Source organism: Cololabis saira, chromosome 2 (assembly GCF_033807715.1).
Source record: "Cololabis saira isolate AMF1-May2022 chromosome 2, fColSai1.1, whole genome shotgun sequence".
Classification (NCBI taxonomy): domain Eukaryota; kingdom Metazoa; phylum Chordata; class Actinopteri; order Beloniformes; family Belonidae; genus Cololabis; species Cololabis saira.
The window spans coordinates 7,871,064-7,892,996 of record NC_084588.1 but is presented as its reverse complement, the minus strand read 5'-3'; the positions used below and the strand labels follow the sequence as shown (position 1 = coordinate 7,892,996).

Genomic DNA, 21,933 nt, shown 5'->3' with positions numbered 1-21,933 from the left:
AGAATGTTGAGATGGGGACTGTTCCCAGGGTCGGATCATCACATCAGTACGGAAGAGTATTAGGGCCATGCAGGAGAAAAACTATTTCAGAGGGGAAGATATTTCTTTTTATTGTGCACTTCGAGAAAAAAGTCGAAATGTTGAGAAAAAAGTCGAAATGTTGAAATACAATTTCAATAATAAAGTCAAAATTTTGCCTTTTTTCTCGACATTTCGACTTTTTTTTCAAAGTGCATAATGAAAAAAAAATCTTCCTCCTCTAAAATATTATTTTTATTTTTCTCCTGCCCGGCCCTAATAGGCTACTCTTCCGTACATCTTACATATTTTTTTATTTTAATTTTTTATTTTTCATCTCTTGATTTGATGGGGGTGGCGCACTAGCGCCCTCTACTGACCAGCCGGCACTGCTTCATACCAAGATTTATTTTCATTATGCACTTCGACAAAAAAGTCAATGTTGAGAAAAAAGTCGAAATGTCGAGATTAATGTTGAAATACAATTTGGTGAATAAAGTCAAAATGTCGAGATTAATGTTGAAATACAATTTCGAGAAAAAAGTTGAAATGTCGAGATTAATGTTGAAATACAATTTGGTGAATAAAGTCAAATGTCTCCTCTTCCATCAAATCCAGTTATTCGAGCGACTGCCAGCTATGCAGCAGCAGCCGTAACTAACTAACTAACATCCTTGGAGGGTCTATAGGCCCACGAGGCATCTTGTAAAGACAGTCACATGCTGCCACTGTTTCTTATAGTCTCAGAAGGTTGACTTTATTCACGAAATTTTGACTTTTCTCAACATTTCGGCTTTTTTCTCAAAGTGCATGATGAACAAAAAAAGTCTTCCTCTAAAATTATCTTTTTTTTCTCCTGCCTGGCCCTAATACTCTTCCGTACATCAGAGCCAGTCACAGGACATCAGTCCTAAAATCAACACTGTTAGGTAATGAAAAGCCTTCCCTGTAATTAACTGTAATGGTGCAACAATGGCAGCTTTGGCACAAGCAGATGACAGCCAGTAGAGTTTGGAGGCGGCGTGTCTTCAGGGACCGCGCTGACCTGCTGATCCATCAACTCATTCATGTTACCAGGAACTATCCTGGATCTCTGCCCTGAGCTGGACCCTGCCTGGGAGGAGGCCAGGTGGCCTACTGCTGAATTCCAGGTTACTTGGGATGCATCAAGGAAATGTGTGCGGGAACGAGCGCATGCACGGATTCATACATCATAACATTTCTGTCATCTTTTAGAGCTAAAGCTGTGCAGCTCAGCGTAAAAGAGGCTCCCGGTGTGGATGCCAGGTTAGTCCAAGGCAAGGGTGTCAAACTCATTTTGCTTGGCGGGCCGAATTTGACCAATTTTTTTCTTGCGGGCCGCTCGCTCAAAATAACAAAAACGGTGCAAATTTTTTTTTTTTCCACTATTGTTATCTAATCCAATATCAGTTTAGTTAATTTTAAAGGAAATATGCACTTTGTTTACACTCTAATTATGTAAAATATATTTCTTCAGGATCTTTTCTTGAAATTTCTCGGTTATTTTCAAATTATGTAAGATACTTTTAACATCATTTTACAAAGATAAACAGAAACAAGTATGTTTTTTTTATATTTCGCCTTTTTATAGGAAATTTAATTAAAAGCAAAATCTTTCTTATTACATCCGAGTGTTTCTTTGTGATTTAGAGATATTTCCAGTACAATTAAGTGTATTTATTTTTAAATATTGGCGCGGATATTTACGCCAGTGTGCCGAAAAAGTCAGCACTTTTACTTTGTCACTATCCTCGTATTCAAAACTGAAATTCTCAGAATAAATATCTTCTATCATTTTTTTTTAGCAGTGATATTTTTCCTGCGAAAATATATAATAGTAGTCAGTTCATAAAAATAAACGACCGTCTACAAAGAAATAATATCTGCAAATGCATTCTAGAAAACTAAAAAACTGTTGAAAACTGCTCTCTTTGTGGAATAACGATGGATTTGTAAAAGAAATATATTATCGGATATGCTGCGATTCATGGCAATTATTTATGCCTTCCTTTTTAGTAAATTAACATTTCGTTTTTTTGCGTTGGAAACTTCTTGCGGGCCGCATGAAAATCTCTCGGGCCGCACATTTGACACCCCTGGTCCAAGGCTTTCTTAGATGATCTCTACTCTGGACTTGATTGTCTGCCGTGTTGAGTGGTTTTTACACTCAGGAACCAACTTCCCTGCAGGAGGAAGGACTCAGGATTGTTGTGAAATGACCACTGCTGATGTCTTTCTTCGTTGGCATTGAGTTAACGCACCAAAATGCTGCAAACCCAAAACACTTGCTCACACGTCCCTCACTTGCTGATGATCAACTAATCAAATAGCAGCGATTAGCTATTGACCTTAACTCTTCAGGACGCCTGGGGGGGGGGGGGGGGTGGTCACCCTGTGATTTTAAACACGGTTCTGTGGTTTTTTCAACTCTCGCCACATAAAACAACCACCTGGTTCAGCGTCTGGTATCACCTGAGGTTGTATTCTCCTTATTCTAACTAACTCCACCTGGGATGCCGTTGGTTAACACTTGTGGCCAACTGTTTTAATATTTAACAGCTAGACTGGATATGTGTAGATATCCGCAATTCAATTATTCCTAGTCAATAAGAGCATTTCAGATATCTACAATAACGTTCTGTCCAGGACAAATGACGTCACTTTAGCCATTCGTGTGTGGGGTTTCTGATTACAGATACCTACAATTCAGTTGCAGATATCTGTAATGTGAATTATGGATATCTGCAACTGAGTTAGGACTAGCTGTAATTCCAGTTTCAGATATCTACAATTTAATTCTGACTAGTCATAATTCCAGTTCAAGATGTCTTTAATTCCATTCAATTCAAGATATCTACATCGTCTTTTTTAGATATCTTAAATTAAGTTTTTGATTAGTCAGAACGAAGTTGTAGATATCTTGAATTGGATTTATGACTAGTCAAAATGACGTAGATATCTCAGACTGGAATTACGGATAGTCATAATTTAATTACAGATATTTATAATCAAGTTATAGATATCTTGAAATTATTTTTAATTAGAGAAATTTCAAATTGGAGATATCTCTAACTTCCATTCTGCCTAATCAAAATGTAATTAGAGATATCTTGAATTAGAGTTTTGACCAGTCAAAACGACATTATAGACTGTCAATTTGAATGACAATTCTGACTAATCACAATGACATTACGACTAGTCCAAATGCAGTTGTATTTATCTGCAATGTTAATTCTGGATAGTCAAAGCTTTCCATAGCCGCACGGACGTGCTCATATTTTGTTGGAAATAAAAACACGTGCACACAACATGTGAAACTCAAAAATAATAATTATAAGTACTGTATTCCAACATAAATGGAAAAAAAAGGGCGTTTTCATCTCAATGATTTACAGAGTCAGATGTTGAGTATTTCCGGGGCGGAGCGATCACAGGAGGCCAGTTTAGCGCCGGTTTAGCGGCGGCCTGGCTCATCGGGGGTCACGGCTCGGCCACGGACAGGAAAACACAGTTCAGGCAGTTTTACGAGTGCAAACAGTTCATTCACATAAGGCAAGGTCTCGTGTACATTTCTTTAAAGCAAAGCTGCAGCAAAACACCAGGTAATTTGTGCAGGCAATTATCAAAATATTGCTTCATCTGTCGAGTAGAAATCTTCTCAGTTGTCCTGCTGATTGGCAGTTGCTGAAACGAGAAAAAGACAACCGGATCCTCTTGGGAGTAGCGAGTTCAAGAGGAGGGAGAGCCAGAAACAGCGGGGAACGTCCGGAGGACCCGGCGGGGTCACTGGCTGTCGTCAGAGTCCTGCTGGTTGGCCTGCACGTCCAGCTCCTCGGCGTTCACCATGTCCGGGCTGATGGCGGCGTATCTGGTCCCGTGGAACTGCCGCAGGTGGATCTGAGCGGGGGGGAAGGCATCAAAGTCAGACTTTTTACCCCAAGTGTACTGCTGCTGCACAAAGGGAATTTCCCCATTGACAGAGAAATAAAGGACAATCTTATCTTCTCACGTCAGGGCGCCACTCATTCCTGCACGCAGGGGGATTGAAACGTCCCCCGCGGACAGACATACACAATTGGATATCTCTTAAAATGAATAATGTTCCACCTTTTGAATGAAGCCATATTATTTTCTTCATGGATGATTTGGAAGTTTCTGTTTCTGATATTGTTAATGGAGAAATTGTAAACCCTCCTTCCCGGGTTTTATTAAGGGTTTTAAGATTTTTTTTCACATGTCTCAAAAGAGTAGAAAACAAAAATGCAAGTAAAATAAGTCTAGAGATTGCTCGTTATTTGTTATTATAATTTAATAATTCCCCTCCTTTTCTATGCTCCATTATGTGAATTTAAATGCTTAGTTTATTTTGTTATTCATATGCACCTTTTAATAGAGCGCCTTGTTTTTTTGTATTCCTTACAAGAATCCCCCTTTTTTTCCCCCCTTTCTTTTCATATTGCATTTAAATTGATTTTTGTCCATTATCCTCTTTATGAGTTTGTATATTTTCAATAAAGTTTCGTAAAAAAAAAAAAAGAAAAAACGTCCCCCGCTCGGCCCGCTGAGCTGAGTCCTCGTAGGGATGCCAACCGGTCCTTGAAAAACGGAATCGTCCCGTATTTATAAACTAAACTACGCGTCCTGTATAGAGCTGAAAAGGGACGCACTTTGTCCCGTATTACTGTGAGAGTCAGAAAATATTCATAAAATGACAATTAAAAATGGCATTGAGTTGTTGAGTTCATAAGGTATTTTTTTCTGTTTTACTACTTTTACTTCTGTTTTACTTTAACTGTAGCCTACAGTCATGAGCTGCATCCGAAATCCAATCCTTCCTCCCTAATGAGTAGCAAAAACAGTATGTGAGATTTTTTTATTGCGTCCGAAACATTAGAATGTACTCAATAGTATGTCTATCCATACTCATTCTGGAGAAATTTATTAGTGTGGATTGATGGACACTAGCTTAGTAGAAACTTCCCACAATGCAATGCAGCGGCGTTTGGTTGCTAAGTGCTGCGCAGATATGTATAAGTATAATATTAAGTATAATAATATTATTATATAATATTAATATTATGATTAATATTATGATATTCATCTTGTTTGGGCCAGAATAAACAGGAAAGAGCGGAGCGGTGCTGCTACTGCTGCTGTGACAGGAGCCGTTACCATGGTAACAACTCCCCCTCCCAACGGCAGGAAGTGCCGTGTGGCTCTGAGTAGTACGTCCCAATTAATGCAAACTACTGATATTTACTCAAAAGTGTGCCGAACTGAAGGATAATTTTTGAGTATATACTGTTTAGTATGGCATTTCGGACGCACCGCTGGCCTTTGAGGCACAAATAAGTTTAAGTTTAAAAAGTTTTCTACAGACTTTCTGTTTGCACTTTTGTTATTGCACTAAAAATGTGCACTATTACAGAATGGATGTTCTGCTTTCTTTCTATTGTTTTCTATTAATTTATACAATTTTAAGTCAAGCAGGACAGGTTTCTGTTTAAGAAAGATACTTATTTTGTTCAGTTAATTTTGTTATTTTGTATTAAAGTGAATTGCTGGATAAAAACAAAAACGCTTCACTCACAAAAAAAAGGGGCTAAAAAAATTCACCAGGCCAGGAAAGGTGACGGCAATCGGGTCGGCCTGCAGATGAGGGTCCCTTATTTATTTGTCAGAGAGTTGGCAACCCTCCCTCCTCGCTGGAAATGCAGTAATGAGATCCACGATGAGCTCGTGTTCTCAGGGAAGTTCAGATACCGCAGAGTCACATTCACGTGTTTTAGATTAAACGTGGGAGCTATTCCGGTATAAAGAGATGCTTGTCCTGCCTTTATTCAACAAATCAGTTGGAAATCTGATTTATGTATAAAAATATCCGTTTAGAAAAAAAAAAGTGTTGCTCATGTGACAGCTGGTGGAGAGGATTCTGTCCTCTTCCCTCTGAAGCTCGGAGCCGATGGAGCACATTAATACATTAAACGTTTCCATTGTGCCGTCTCATCAGTAAAGTTGCTTTCGTCAACAAAAATTATGACTAAATATCGTCGTCAAGGAACCTTTATCACCGGAGGAAAACGAGACGAGACGAAACGAAAATGCTGGTCATGTGACGATAACGATAATTAAATATATAATGTAATAATATTGTAGAGGAATAAAAACAAGACTAAAATGTAGATTACAAAATAAAAACTCTGCTAAAATGTGTCTTCATTTTTGTTGATGAAAACGAGACGAAATGTTCTAACAAAGATCCTTAATCTCCATGTTTTAAAGGAGCATGAGGCTCCTTTTAAGAAATGAGATTCTCTAGCGCCACCCTTTACCACGACGGCCGTTGGGGGTACTGCAGCCAACAGTGAAGCCGGCACGGGAGAACGGGGAGAACGCGCATGCAGCGTCATGTGACGTCACATCCACAGCCCAGCGCGGGAAATTCCGGTCACAATTGCAGCACATTTTGCAGCAACAGCCTGTTCAAGGCAAAGGAGAGATACACTAGAGGGCTCATTCTTTTTGGTTTGGAACCCTTCATCTGACATTTTTACTAGAAAACTTAAAACCTATACGAATTCTTTTCATAACTCCTGCCTCAAGCTCCTTTAAGTAATTTCCTCTGGTTTAGTTCTGCTGCTGGTGACGTTAGTCCTCAATCCCAGTTTGACAGAGAGTTGTGGGTGGTGTCATCTGATTCGGTTTTGAGTCCTTGACCATAAATAGTGTAAATTAGCCCCGCCCCTTCTTCTGATTGGTAGATATTTCATAGTTCCTATTTTCTGCCATATTTTTTGAATGGTTTGACATAAAGACTCATGGTGGTGTCATCGGACTTAGTTTTGAGTCCTTGACCTTTATTGGTGAAAATTGCACACACAAGGGCCCGTTCATTGCTGCTTGCAGCTTTAATTTAATTTTGGTTTTGCTATGACACTGATACTACATGTAATGTATATAATAAGAACTGTCTCACAATGTAAAACCTTTTATTGTCAAATACCAAAGACTAAGAAATAAAAACTTGAAAAAAACAAAACAAAAAAACACGGACAACACATCCTTGTCAGCAACAAAGCCGCTGCATTTCTATCAGCAGAGCTGGGCCTGAACCCCCCGGCCCCCCGGGGCCCTGAAGGAAGTGCAGCCCACCTGTATGTAGAGGTTGACCTCGGCGCTCCGGCACAGGTACGGGAAGTTCCCCCCCGTCTTCAGGTGGGCCCTCCTGGCGTTGGGGTACAGCTTGTACATCTCCTCCTTGGCCTCCGGGGACAGAGCGCTCTGGTCGAACACCTGGAAACAGAACACCAGAACACAGCTCCATCAGCCCGCTGGCTGAGCGGAGGGGGGTGGGGGTCGGTGGGGGTCGGTGGGGGGGTACTCACGTCGATGATGGTCACGGCCACGTCCTTTATCTTGTGGGGCTCCACGTAAGAGTTCTGGCAGTTGAGCGTGAGCCGCGACGCCAGCTCGCTCTGGTTCAGAGTCTCCAACTGCAGAGAGAAGACACAGCGATCAGCAATCAGGCAAAACTCATTCAGACGGGACAGATTCAGTCGTCACACTGCTGCCGACGCGTCAACGTGGTTAGAAAACACAAACATCTGGACGGGAGCCGCATGAATGCATCTGTCTCGGGTGGAGAGGCGAGCCGGAGCTGGAGCTGCACTGAGCAGCTCCGGCTCTACACGTCACTGCATCGCTGCAGGTTCCAGACTTCCAGTCCATCCCGTCCCTCCAGAGTCCTCCGTGTTGGGAAAACAGGTTTTCATGCGTCCCTGATGTCACCGGCCTTTCGCCCGTGTCTGTTTCCAACAGGGGACAGAAAGGCAGGAGGCAGCTCAACGCCAACTTCTCTGTTTCTCAGGAAACTAATGGCGCTTTTCCACTAGTACCTACTCAGCCCGACTCAACCCGACTCAGTTTGGTTCTTTTCCACTAGGGGTCTAAGTGCCGAGTAGATACTTTTCTGTAACTATTCTGCCGAGGTTCTAAGCTGCTGAGTCGGCTGTATCTGACATCATCACACTACAGGACACCGATTGGTCGGGGGGTTGGAGTCAGACGTCTGAGTCAGGAGGAGGAAATCAGAGAAAGAGACTCTGACGGATTCTGGTTCATTTTATTCCACCATCAACGGCAGCAAAAGTCTGTTTCATGATCCAACTCTGAGGGTCAGATGTTCATAAACCTGGTGCTGAGGAGAGAATTAAAAAGGGATCTAGACGGAGATAAGGAACGACCAGATCCACCAGGAGCTCTGTCTCTTCATAGCTGCTCACGGCTCCAGCTGACTTTTCAGCAGTGCTGAGACAAACTAAAAAACATTAAAAAGCGTCCCTGCTTGAAGTTTCCCTCACTCTCATTTTTTAACTTGATATCAAACACAAGCCACAGACCCAGCAGCACATCTATCATCTCCTCCAGGTTCTACATCTTTAGTGTTGTTGTCTTCTTCGTTTAGATTAAACAATCAAATACGTCACAGCAGCTTCTCTCCAACCTCCTACTTCTGATCCAGGTGCTGGATTGTAGTGGAAAAGAAACCAGGCCGAGTTGAGTCGAGCTGAGATGAGATGAGTAGAGCTGAGTAGGTGCTGGTGGAAAAGCGCCATAAAACAGACAGCTACGCCACCGCCATCATCATCATCATCATCAAGCTGCATGTGTCAGGCGTTCCATCACAGGGGCTCTAAGAGTGTGAATCTGAGGGGGGTGTGAGGTCCACCTGCCCCCCCCTGACGTCCCCAGGCCTGTGTGGGAGCAGGACGAGGGCTGGAGCCTCCTCAGCCCTCCAGCTCAGCTTATCTAACGGAGTGACACCTGTGCAGAGTCACCCCCCCCGGCTGTTGTGAACCCGCTCCAGCGGAGGATCTCTGATCGCATCAACATCAAACCCCCCATAATTCAGGACGTTCTACATCTGAGGTGCAGGATGCTGCGATACAGAGCGTCTGTCGGAGCGCAGAGTTCAAAGCCCGGACATCCCTGATCCTCCAGCCCCGAGGCAGCAGGGAGCAGGAGCCCGTCTCTCCTCCTCATCAAAGTCTGGACCACCTTGCTGGTGCCCCCCCCCAGCTCGCCGACACCAGCCTCTTCCTGGGAAGGGGTCACCAGGCAGGAGAAAAATCTAAATTATATTTTAGAGGAGGAAGATTTTCTTTTCATTATGCACTTCGAGAAAAAAGTGGAAATGTCGAGAAAAAAGTGGAAATGTTGAGAAAAAAGGCGAAATTTCGACTTTATTCTTGAAATTGTATTTCTTTTTTTTGTGATTACACTTTTTTTATGGATTTTCCATCCCTTGATCAAGCAATTCACATGCCCATAATATGACCTTTTACAGCAATACAAAACCAAGCTGTGAACACAACGAGAAAAGAAAAGACAAAGAAACCAAACAGAACAGAAAACATGCACGTTCCTCTTATCACCATATGCAACACTGCATTTCCTCATACAACATTGCACTTCACATTCATCTACTCACATTGTATGATAATACACATACGTCAGGGATATGACACACAGATTTCAGTTATCATTTCCAGATAGGGGGCCCAGACTTTTCTGAACACACTTAGACTGTTGTTAACTCTGTGAATTGAAATTGTATTTCAACACTAATCTTGAACTTTTGACTTTTTTCTCGAAATTGTATTTCAACATTATTCTCGACATTTCCACTTTTTTCTTGAAGTGCACAATAAAAAAAGAAATCTTCCCTTCTCAAATATTTTTTCTCCTGCCATGGCCCTAATACTCTTCTGTAGAGACCGGATCCTCAAATAAAAATCACATTTTGGCACAACATTATTATTTGATGTTTATTGTTTATATTTTTTTTCTATTTCATTACAAAACTGAAGGCATTTTTAGCCTTTATGAGTCAGTCTCCTGTCACCTAAACCACAGTCATCCACCAGGAGTGATAGAGAGATTTGGCCTCAACTCAATTGAGTCAACTTTATTTATAGAGCACTTGAAAAACAAACACCATGGAAGTGACAGGAAAAGGCCTCTTAACAGGTAAAATGGCTCTGAAAGGCCATGAAACGAAAACTTGATGTCGAATACAGATCCTTCAACGATGACTGGACTGAAAAGTAGCATTTATCATGCTAACCTTCCGAAAAGCATCACCCGTTTGTCTCATTTGCAACTAAACTGTTGCTGTTGCAAAAGAATATAATCTGCGCCGTCACCACAACACTAAACATACAAATTTCAAGGATTTTCATATCCTGAGCTGTCAGAGGAAAAATCCAGTCGTGGGCCGACTAGAGTCTAGAAGGTTCGGTGGGCTGGATTCGGCCCGCGGGCCACCAGTTGATGATCACTGGGTTACATTCATACCCACACGCCTTTAAGTGTATGACTGAGTAAATCAATACAAGTATGAGGAAGTAGGGCTGGGGATCCATTCAAATGTCAAGAATCGATTCGATTCCGATTCTTAAGATTCAGAATCGATTATCAAGATTTGATTTGATTCCGATATTGATTTGTGTTAGTGTTATTAAAACTGTTTTTTGAGCTGTTGCATGAAATACATGACTGTAGTTCTGCAACATATTAATACAAGTATTATATTGAGATTCAACAGCAAGTATTGCAGCTAATGATGCTGTAAGGACCAATCAGCTCCCAGAATGCTGATAGAACTGCAAATGAAAACATTGTGTGGGTCAGAATTATCAAACAGATCCAGGGATGAAACAAAGACGTAAGAAATCGCTTCCGTTTAAATGTTTTCCATTTTTGGTCTATTTCGGTTTTAAATTTTAGAAAATTTGGTTTTTAACATTTTATGCAAATGTGACCCCAAATCATTTACTTCATAAAGTAATGAAATATAGACAATTTATGCAATGATAACTGAAAACCGTTATGTTTTCACACCTTTAAACATATTTAAAGGCAAAAACATGGCACCAGTTATGCTCGTGTCCAACAAAACATTCTCTTTTTGGGCATAAACAAAAACATACCAAAAGTTGTAATGTAATGATGAGAGAGAGGGAGAAAGAAAAAAAAAAAAAAAAAATCGATCTTTAGACATACGAATCGATTTTTAGTAATTAATATGAGAATCGATTTAGAATCAGAAAATCTATTTTTTCAACACAGGCCTAAGAGGAAGCATCTATTGTTTATTTCATTCATTCGTTTGCGGGTATATCCCTTTATGTGATCAGGCTTCGTTGCATTTAAAGACCTAGTTTGGGGGGGGGGTCAGAGGTCCCGTCCCAACCTGATCCAGCCCAGAGGTGGATCAACCCGCCTGTAGGGGGGGCTGACTCCCATCAGGCCGCCTCCTGTGGGTCTGATGGCCCAAAGTAAGGGACAGCTAGGGGGGGGGGGGGGGAGGGAGTTAACTTGAGAACTTATAATGAAAGGACCAAGTTAAAAGGTTACCAAACATACCAAGTTAAACTAATTTCTTCCTGCGTTAATGAAGCCTTAATACCAGTTTTTTAATTTATTTATTCATTTTATTTATCCTATTTATTTAGCTTTATTTTTTTGGCTGCTGTGTCTCTCCTAAAATAACCATCATTCTAGAAAACCATCATACTCATACACACGTGCCTGCATACATAAACGCACTCACACACACGGCCACATAGAAGAAATCTGAGCAAAAACATTGACTTTGTTGTTTTGTACTGTTTTTTTTTTGTCTGTTTGTTTTCTGGGGTCCCCTCTTGTCCTGTACCTGTATGCGTTTTTGTTTTTCGTATTTGTATTGTTACTTGTTTTGTATTTAAAAAGAAAAGACCAAGTTTCAGATCAGTGGTTTCTCCTCACATATCTTCAGAGATATCTTCAACTACTTCATCAGCCACTCAGAGCGGAGAGCTGCTGTGCATTGTGGGTCGTTGTGTACACCACGTTGTACGAGTGCTTAAGTCGGCACAAAAGATGCACATTAAAGGGGAAGATTATAGATTTGTGTTCCCGTGACGACAACTGCAGGTGTTGCTGGGGAAAACACCCCCTGTGGGACTGCAGGCAGCCTGGTGGGACATGTATTCAACTGCAGCACAATAACAGAAGTGGATGTTGAACTCACTAGAAATGTTTTCATCCATCAGCTGAGATCAGATACGTGTGGCGACTGCACTACCGCTATTTCTACACTATTGGAGGATTGACTCCAGTGCTTTTAAGGGTTGACACGACTACTAACTAGTCCCAAAGTCCTCTAGCAGAATAACCAGCTCCAACACCCCCCTCCACCTCAGAAAAGTCATGAATAGTAAATGTTACTGATTTAAAAATTGTACTGAATTTGAAGATGAAACGTGAATTTTAAATATTAAAGATACAATTATCGACTTGAAATTGCATTATTTACCATTATAGTAGCCAGATTACACTGAAATGGCACAGACCTAATGCTTAATCAGTCACAACGATATGCAATATTATCAGCAGTGACTACGTTTGAATGCAGTCAAAATTCGGGTTATTGCTAATATTCCAGTTACTGAAAAATTCGGAATATTACGTTTACATGGTGATTAATCATTCGGGATATCTGGATCAAACCAGCGACGCACGGAAAACATCATGACGCAATTCCTGTCATTTCTGCTTCTTCTTCCTGTATCCAAATTCAAAACAAATGCTGCTTCGCGCAACTTTTCGCTCACCTACTTGTAAATCTGGCTATCCCGGTACTTTCTACCGTCTACAAATGCAGAAAGGTTCATATCCTTCATTACATTTATGAAGTGATTAGTCTCCTCCTCACTCCAAAAGTGTGGCTGGGTTTTTAAAAACCGGAATATGAGCAAATTCGGGTTATTCAAAGGGGTTATTGGTGTTTACATGGCAGTGCAAATTCGGGTTATTGCCAATATTCAGGTTTTATTGAGTGCATGTAAACGCAGTCAATGATGCCATATATTTATTTAAACAAGGAATTATAAACACAAAACTGTAGTAAATACAGACACATGCAGATGCACAAAAACATTAAATCAAATGCAAAATACAAATAATTTACAAAACCGTACATACTGCTGATCACCAGATTCTGTCATCTTGGTGTGCAACAGCATCTCAATGATCCGAGTCCAAGACCTGGTGAGACCCAGAGACCCGAGACGAGACAAGACCAAGACCACAAAAAAGTGGTCTCAAGACCGGTCTGGAGAACTACAAGTCTACTTCAGACACCCAGGATGTATTTGTTAGTCTGGCCCAGCTGTCATCCACATCTTCTATTAAGAAGAAGAGGACCAGAAAACACGCGCAGACTGTTTCACAGCTGAGAGCAAGAATGGACATCGTACAATTCTCCTGCAAAACACCAGCAACCAGGACTCTGGTGACGGCAGCGTGTGATCAGGGTTGATCGTGACGCCCGTCGCAGATGACCAAGCGCTCCTCTGTTTCTAACCAACCTGCTGAGAACCCTGACTACAGCGTCTCAGACCAGCAGCGTTAGCATTCAGCTCCCACCCTTAAAGGACACAGTGAGGTTGTTGTGTACTTGCACATCATTAACTCCAGCACGCACACAGGTCCACTTACCCTGTCCACCATGAAGTCGATGGCGTTGGCCATTTTGGGGTCCACGGGTCCTTTGGCGAAGTTCCCCAGGACGATCTTCTTCAGCAGGAAGGCCGGCATGATCCAGAAACTGAAAGGTGCCACAGAAGCAGAGCGTGAAGGACAAGCGCACCTGCAGAGGAGAGGACCGTCGGACGGCTGAGCCTCACCTGTTGGCCGTCCACGTCTGGTTAAAGATGGAGGTGTCGCTGAAAGAGTTGCACAGGATCAAGGAGTGCACTCTGGGGGACTTGTGCGTGACCTCTGCAAACTTCTGGGCCAGGAAGCCGCCCAACGACGCGCCGAACAGGTGGACCTGTGGGCATGGGTCACGTCAGACAGAGCTGGGGGGTCGGGGGGGGTCGTGGATGAGGACAGATCCTACCTTATCCAGCTGCAGGTGGTCCAGAAGCTTCCTGAAGCCGTCACAGAACTCCGACAGGTCCCAGTAGACGGGATACTGCAGCTGGAGACCACAGGGAGGAACCACGGGGAGTTAGAGCGGGCCGGGGATCCTGTAGTGGAACTGATTGGTCTTCCCGTCTCCCTTCAGTTAGGAGTCCGAACCCGACAAATTAAACCACAGCACGTGGATCTCGCTTGCTAAACCTGGTGTGTTCACTTCCTCTTTTTACTTCCACAGGGAGCAGCGGGTCAAACAGCGTGCCGAGAGTGTGCTTGCCGTGTGCGTGTGAGGCGTGTTGGTGCTGCTCACCGAGATGACCCTGTAGCCCCAGCCCGTCAGCGCCAGCAGCTGCTGGAAGAACACCTCCGCCGTCCCGCTGACCGGGGGGAGGAAGATGATGGGACACCGGATGTTCTTGGGGCCGGCATCATACAGGGACCACACCTTGCTGTCGTCATCGTCGACGATGATCTGGAGGAGAGGGAGACGGATGTGTCAGGGGAAGTGTTACAGCCCGGGTCGGGCAAACCCCGATCTATTTCAAATGTTTCCTGACAGGAAGACGAAAGAGGAAGTGGTCTTTAGGCAGCTGCCAGCTGAGCTGAGCGGGGACGGACGTGCCCATGCGGTCAAACCAGCTGCTGTCCTCCCGTTCACAAACCCACCAACATCCCTGTCTGCAGAATATTCCCCAGAGTTCCTGAGAGGCTGCTGGACAGATCCAACGTTCAAAGTCTAACGTGCCCTAATGCTGCTGAGAGAAACTAAACGAGTCACCCTCGGTTGCTAGGGGAAGCCAGACAGCTGGATCAGCACCGCATCAACTCTCACAGGGTTACCTCGTGGGACTCTAACAAGACGCTGCAACGTTAAGGCATGTGTGATGTGTTGATGCAGGCTGACGCGGCCTCCTGACTCGCCTGGTGCAGAGGTCAGGGACACGAACGTCCCTGACGAGCACGCTGCTCGGTGCTGGACGGTTAACTTCTACGCTACCCAGGTTCTGATGAACACTTGAAACGTGCTTCTCCTATACCCGTCCACACAGACACGCCAGCACCACATGAAGCCCACGCCCCAGTGAGCTTGGAGGACCGGGAGTCTCATTCAGGTGGTAATAAGGTATGTTATTCCATCAACTATATATTGGGAAATTAAATATATTTATATGGACAGAGCCACGGGTTAGGGTCAGGGGGTTAGGGTTAGGGGGTAAGGGGGTGGTAGGGTGTTAGGGTTAGGGGGTAGGGTTAGGGTGTTAGGGTTAGGGAGTTAGGGGGGTAGGGTTAGGGTTAGGGGGGTAGGGTGTTAGGGTTAGGGTGAGGGTGTTAGGGTCAGGGGGTTAGGGGTGGTAGGGTGTTAGGGTTAGGGTGAGGGGGTTAGGGTGTTAGGGTTAGTGGGGTAGGGTTAGGGTCAGGGGGTCAGGAGGTTAGGGTGTTAGGGTGAATGGGGGTCAAGGGGTTAGGGCAGGAGTGGGCATTCCTGGTCCTCGAGGGCTGGTGTCCTGCATGTTTTAGATGTTTCCCTGCTTCCTCACCCCTGATTCAAATTAATCATCATCATCAGCTTGCCATGAGGTCTAGATGTTTCTTCACACCCTGATTCAAAGGACTGTGTCATTAACGCAGTTGTCTTCAACCCTGGTCCTCAGGACCCACTGTCCTGCATGTTTTAGATGTTTCCCTGCTTCAGTACACAGTGATACAAGTAGCTGTGTCATCAATAGAACTGTCCAGACCTTGATAACAAGCTAATGAGGACCGTTAATTAGAATCAGGTGTGGTGAGGCCGGGAAACATCTAACCATGCAGGACTGTGTGCCTTCGGGATCAGGGTTGGGAAACTCTGGCTTAATCAGTGCAGGCTCCAGTCTAGACCTTATGACAAGCTGATGATGATGATTAATTTGAATCAGGTGTGTTGAAGCAGGGAAACATCTAAAACATGAACGACACCGGCCCTCGAGGACCAGGAATGCCCACCCCTGGGTTAGAGGGTTAGCCCAAAGCTACCTGATTGGCCAGAGAGCTCATTTGCATATCTTAAGGCCCAAAGTAACTCATTTGCAATCCACTTAAGCAATTCATAGTTTATCTTTAATATCCCAATAAGTAAGCCGATGATGACAATGCCTTATAACCATTTAATGACACTCCTGTTCCTCCGTACATTGCTAGGTACCCAGGAGGAGATGAAGATACAACGATCTAGGCTTTGAAAACATTTTGAAAAAATGCCTACGCGCTTTGTTTAGCCTGAAACTGCAGACAGTAAAAGTGTCTTTAAAGAGCGCGTTCTTCCCCAAACAACAACCCCTGAACATCAGTAGTTTGGAGATAAAGGCAAGCGCTCCATCAAACGTGTATACTTTTAATTTTCATATAAAAGGTGTTTGACGTGGACACCAGGTGAAGTTCTCGTCATTGTTCATCGTCCACGTGACCCACCTCATTATTGTCTCTTGGGTATTTGGATTTAACCACCCTGGGTCGACATTTGAAGGTGCCACCATGTGCCGGCTACGTCACGGTGGACGTGGTGGAGGCTGTGTCCGTGGGAAATTAAACTTCAAACCTTGAAAGTGATATTAGGTGGACTCTGAAAGTGTACGGGGGGGTTCTGGTGGACATAGCTGGCATCACGGCGAAAGCCACATTCAACGAAGTAGAATTATGGTCCTTTGCTTGAGCGCCGACCTTGTTATGACCCCTAAAATCCCCCAAATGTCTGCTTGGTGGGTGTAAAGTCCCTGAGGCGGAGTCCTTTGAAGGTGAGCTTTGGGGAGATTTTCCAGTTCTGGTGAAACACAACTATGTGGATTGTTTTAAACCCTTGTCAGGACTCCAAGCATGACCAAATTCAGCGAGGTCACCCAAATCAGGGTGTTTGAAGTGAACAAAAAGTTACTTTCCCTTCAAAATGACCCTCAGTCCTGATTAGGGTTTGAAGGGCTTCACGATTTCCCCCCCGACTTGGTAGAGGGCTGACGTGTCACTCTGGCCCCTTGCAGAGCAGAACAGTCATGATCCCATCCCTCTACATGCTTGACGCTCACTGAAGGAGGTGTTCAGGAGGACTAGGGAGGACTAGGGGGGACAAGGGGGGACTAGGAAGGACAAGGAGGGACTAGGGCGGACAAGGGGAGACTAGGGAGAGGGTAAGGGGGGACAAGGGCGGACAAGGGAGGATGAGGAAGAGGACAAGGGAGGACTAGGGAGAGGGCAAGGGGGACAAGGGGGGACTAGGAAAGATTAGGGGGACTAGGCAGAGGGCAAGGGGCGATTAGGGGGGACTAGGGAGGAGAAGGGAGAGGACAAGGGAGGACTAGGGAGAGGGCAAGAGAGGATTAGGGGGACTAGGGAGGACTAGGGAAAGGGCAAGAGAGGATTAGGGGGGGAAAGGGCAAGAGAGGATTAGGGGGACTAGGGAGGACTAGGGAAAGGGCCAGGGGGGACTAGGGAGAGGGCGAGAGAGGATTAGGGGGAATAGGGAAAGGGCGAGGGCAAGGGAGGATTATTGAGGACAAGAGGGGATGAGGGAGAGGGTAAGGGATGTATCCACACCCTTCCTGGTGACAGGACAACCACCATTGCCTGATCTCTGGCCAGCTTCTACACGTCCATGGGGTGCACCTTATCCGAGAAGCTGTCCTCCACCCTCTCCCGAGTCCTTGGGTGCACCCTTGGGACCCGTCACCCTCAGACTTCACTAATACCTTAGACTAATGTGACATGTGATGATGGATGACCTTTGTGGCCCTCAGCACATCAGTGTGGGCGAGAGCATGTGACGGATGACTGTCTGACCACCTGATGGACATGTGATGCAGGACTAAAGATCTGAGCGCTCACAAGACATGAAACTGCCGTCCGGGGACGGTTAGGACCAGGGACGTCTCGCTTCAGCGACACACACCCAAGGCCCGGTTGTAAACCTTTCACACACAGGCGTTCTGTCCTCACACAGAGAGTGATATAATTTGCTTATTATCATCATTATTATCTGATCATTTGCTTATTCACCACCACACAGACGGGCCGTGGCTACCAGCTCTTACTGACGAGAGAGAAGGGAAAAGGGCCGAAGCTTTGTGTGGACGCAGCGAACCAGCAGCAGAGCGGGATTTGCAGGCGACTGCTTTAAAAAGAATTCCTGAGCAGCTGAGCCGCTGTGGCTGCGTTTGAGGGGGATTTACCTTGGACTTGAAAAGGAATTTTGGTCATGAGCTGGTTTTCTAGCGAGAGAGGGAGAGAGTTCAGCTGAAATGCAGAGAGAGTGTTTAACAGGATAGATGCTCATAGCCACGTCTTAAACCGGAGGCGGGGTCGATCCACCGGCCCAGACGGGGGTTCAGATACCTCTGCTGGCGTCTACCGTAGCAAACCACCACAACATCATGTACTATGTTATTGCTGCTTTGCCACATCTCATTAAATGCAGAAATGCACTCAATCCAAAAGAAAAAGGAACTTAAAAGGTCACATTTCCAAAGGTTAACTTCTACTCTTCCCTCGTGAGGAAGCAGAGGGAACGTTGTCAGAAGTCTAATGAAGTTTGACGCCAGGTTGTAACTCAGTTTGTTCCGGCCCGTCCTGATAACCTCGAGTTGCATTCATTCTTTCCGCATGCGTCCTTTCGGTCCTGACCTACAGACCCGACGTCACGGCAAATCCTGTCCCGTCGTCGTTCCTCGCTGCAGAAACTTCACGGGATGAAGGACCGAGCCGAGGAAAGAGGTTTTCCCCACCAGAAACCCACTATCGTCCAGTTCCTCCACACAGCCGTGCTGGTGTGCAGCCGGCACCGAGGTCTGGTGCCGGCCGGGGCAGGTGTGATGGCCCGCTGGTTACTAAGCAGTCACTGAGCCGGTACTGTGCCAGGACCGACCCAGACCAGAGCAGAGCCGTTCTGCTTCCAGATCTTCATCTTCACATCTGCCACTGCTGACCGACTCCGGAAGCAGGAGCGCCATCTAACCACGACAGCACGTTTCCAATGGAGCCGTGTTACTCTTGAGCAAACACTGATGTCTTATCAACATTTGTAAAACCTGCACCTGAGTGGACCATTGTTAACGAGGGATCAATGAGTCACACACACTCCTCCCAGCAGCTCCTCAACGTCTGGTTTCATGATCGAGGGGCTTTAGACTCTTTCCAACGGCTGTCTTCATGGGTTCTAACCTACTTCAGGGGGGTGGGGGGTCTGATCCACCTGTGCCGTCCTTCCCGTGGGTCAATGAGGATGTTGTTTAAAACAGTTTTAAACTGTTGCCACCAGCTCGGCGTTATTGCTCCCCCTTGTTCACTAAAAACAGGCCAAACAAGTCCTTAATACCCCAAGCCAGTAAACTTTTAAATATTTCTAGGAAATAGCACCCCAGCTGACTGGGCAATATTATGTACAGTATAAGTGGATGCACCGTGTCTGTGTTACTGTTCTGTTTTTATGCTATGTTTGTCAAATTGCCATGCGTGTCTTTTGCTGCAAACAAATCTCCCCACGGGGACAATAAACACATACCGTATTTTCTAGACTATAAGCTGCTACTTTTTTCATAGGTTTTCAACCATCCAGTTAATACAAAGGTTATTCTATTCTGTGGATTTTTCTTCCACCGCTCGGGGCGCTCTAACCCGGAATTAGAATCAAAACTAAAATAATAATACTACTAAATAAATGCAAAGAAGAATATGCTACTACTTCTTTAGCAGAAGTAGGTAGAAGCAGATTTCAAACAGATAAATAGATAAATAAATACCGGTTATTTTCTCTTGGTTCTGTCCCGTTTTAATCAGCAGAGTTGCTGCCGTGTTAAAAGACACTGTTAGGAAAGGATCTATTTAGGTACAAACATGTACATCATTTACAGTTCAAAATCCTTCTGTACATGTAGTAAATATCTAATCTAACAACATAAATATCTGCGGTTTGCATATCTTTTTTTTTTTTTTTTTAATAGAGCGGATGCGGCTAATATGCAGGTGCAGCTTGTAGTCCAGAAAATACGGTATCTATCTATCTATCTATCTATCTATCTATCTATCTATCTATCTATCTATCTATCACAGTGGTCCTCACTCCTGGTCCTCAAGAGCGGCTGTCCTGCATGTTTTAGATGTTCCCTGCTCCAGTAAACCCTGATACAGATGACTGTGTCACCAACAGAACTGTGCAGACCTGGAGGAAAGATTGGTGATGACCACTAATTAGAATCAGGTGTGTTGATGCAGGGAGACATCAGAAACATGCAGGACAGCGGCTCTGGAGGACCAGGAGTGAGGACCACTGATCTATCAGGTGAAACTTGAGGTTTAGTGAAGCCGACACCAACTCTGCAGCCTTCCTTTTATCCCTAAACAACCCTCCACACGTGTCCCATGATGAGCAGGTGAATCACAACAACACTAATACTGAGAGCTGGTGAGAGCTGATGGAGCTTCACCCCCATCCCATCATAGTCTGTCCTGTGTCAAATCCATGACAGTAAAGATTGTGTGTGAGATGTCTTCTTCCATCTACTGCAAAACAAATCTACCTAGGGGTACTATTATAATAAAGTTAAGTTGAACTTGACCCAACACCCACCGCCCCCCAGGTAAGAGGCAGTCCTGCCCTCTCAGACCAGTCACGTGGTACTCACTCTCTTCAGGGGCACGGTGCTGCGGAACCAGTTGTAGTCGGGAGACGCCTTGATGTCCTCCATCTGCGGACACGGAGACACGGACGGGGGTCAGCTGGCACGTATCGATCCGTGATCGGGTCTGATCAGGGCTGATCGGGGCTGGTCGGGGCCGCTGGCCGCGGCGTTGCAGCCGCGTCGGCAGCGTGTTCACACTCACCGCGGGGAGTCAAGGCTCGGTTCCGGGGGTCGGGACGCTCACCCGCGTAGCAGCAACATCTCCCCAGGCTGCTGCTGCTCGGTCATGTGATGATCCTCACGCACTTCCTGAAACTCCCGCCACGCCCCGCCCACCCGGCACAGGACGGTTAAGCGGACACGCATGCTGCGTTCAGGGCGGCTCGGAAACGGAGCGCTCGAGTTCAGGTTGGGTTTGGGGCTTTATTTATGAATGAATGAATGAATGAATGAATGAATGAATGAATGAATGAATGAATCCTTTATTTGAACATGGTTAAAAAAAAAAAAAAAAAAAAAAAAAAAAAAAATATATATATATATATATATATATATATATATATATATATATATATATATATATATATATATATATATATATATATATATATATATATATATGGGGGACAGATAATTTGTGCTGATTACAAATAATATAATATATTACAAATAATAGCAGTGACCAAAACACCTGCAGAAATACTGCAGGAATGACATAGCAGCAGTTAAATGCAGCCTTCTGTAAGCTTTAAATATCCACTGGGCTTACATCAAATACATCAAAACACAACAATTAAAAACACTTTTCTGAACTTATCAATATGACTCTGTCCTTCACAGGATAAGTAACATGGATCACTGCAAAAACTCAAAATCTTAACAAGAATATTTGTCTTATTTCTAGTTAAAATGTCTCATTTTAGTAAAAAAAAATCTCATTACACTTAAAAAAGACTCATCACTGGAAAAAACAACAATTTTCACCTGTTTCAAGTAGATTTTCACTTGAAATAAGTAGAAAAATCTGCCAGTGGAACAAGATTTTTTTGCTTGTAATGAGAAGATAAATATTGTCCCATTGGCAGATTTTCCTACTTATTTCAAGTGAAAATTTACTTGAAACAGGTGAAAATTGTCAAATAAGTTATTTCTCTGGTGTTATTTTTCTGGTGATGACTCTAAATGTTGAAATAGAAGTAATATATATATATATATATATATATATATATATATATATATATATATATATATATATATAGACACAAGTAAAAACAAATGAAAACAG

At 44.1% G+C, this 21,933-nt stretch overlaps 1 protein-coding gene across 1 annotated transcript; it reads right to left on the bottom strand.

The window, feature by feature from the left end:
* Positions 1 to 3,351: 3,351 nt before the first annotated feature.
* On the bottom strand, positions 3,352 to 20,958 carry spg21 (SPG21 abhydrolase domain containing, maspardin). Its single transcript, XM_061708613.1, has 9 exons — positions 20,851 to 20,958; positions 20,652 to 20,714; positions 14,318 to 14,479; positions 13,988 to 14,068; positions 13,773 to 13,918; positions 13,585 to 13,693; positions 7,425 to 7,532; positions 7,192 to 7,332; positions 3,352 to 3,936 (listed from the first exon to the last, which is right to left on the bottom strand). The coding sequence occupies exons 2-9, from the start codon at positions 20,712 to 20,714 to the stop codon at positions 3,823 to 3,825; spliced, it is 924 nt and encodes a 307-aa protein (XP_061564597.1). The 5' UTR covers positions 20,851 to 20,958; the 3' UTR covers positions 3,352 to 3,822.
* Positions 20,959 to 21,933: the final 975 nt, after the last annotated feature.

Bases quoted from the DNA above. Each gene is read 5' to 3' on its own strand.
- spg21 (XM_061708613.1), bottom strand. From the start codon at position 20,714: ATGGAGGACATCAAGGCGTCTCCCGACTACAACTGGTTCCGCAGCACC. The intron at 13,919-13,987 runs GTAGGATCTGTC...CCATGCCCACAG, and splicing joins ACCACCTGCAGCTGGATAAG to GTCCACCTGTTCGGCGCGTC. The intron at 7,333-7,424 runs GTGAGTACCCCC...TTCTGTTTCCAG, and splicing joins TGGCCGTGACCATCATCGAC to GTGTTCGACCAGAGCGCTCT.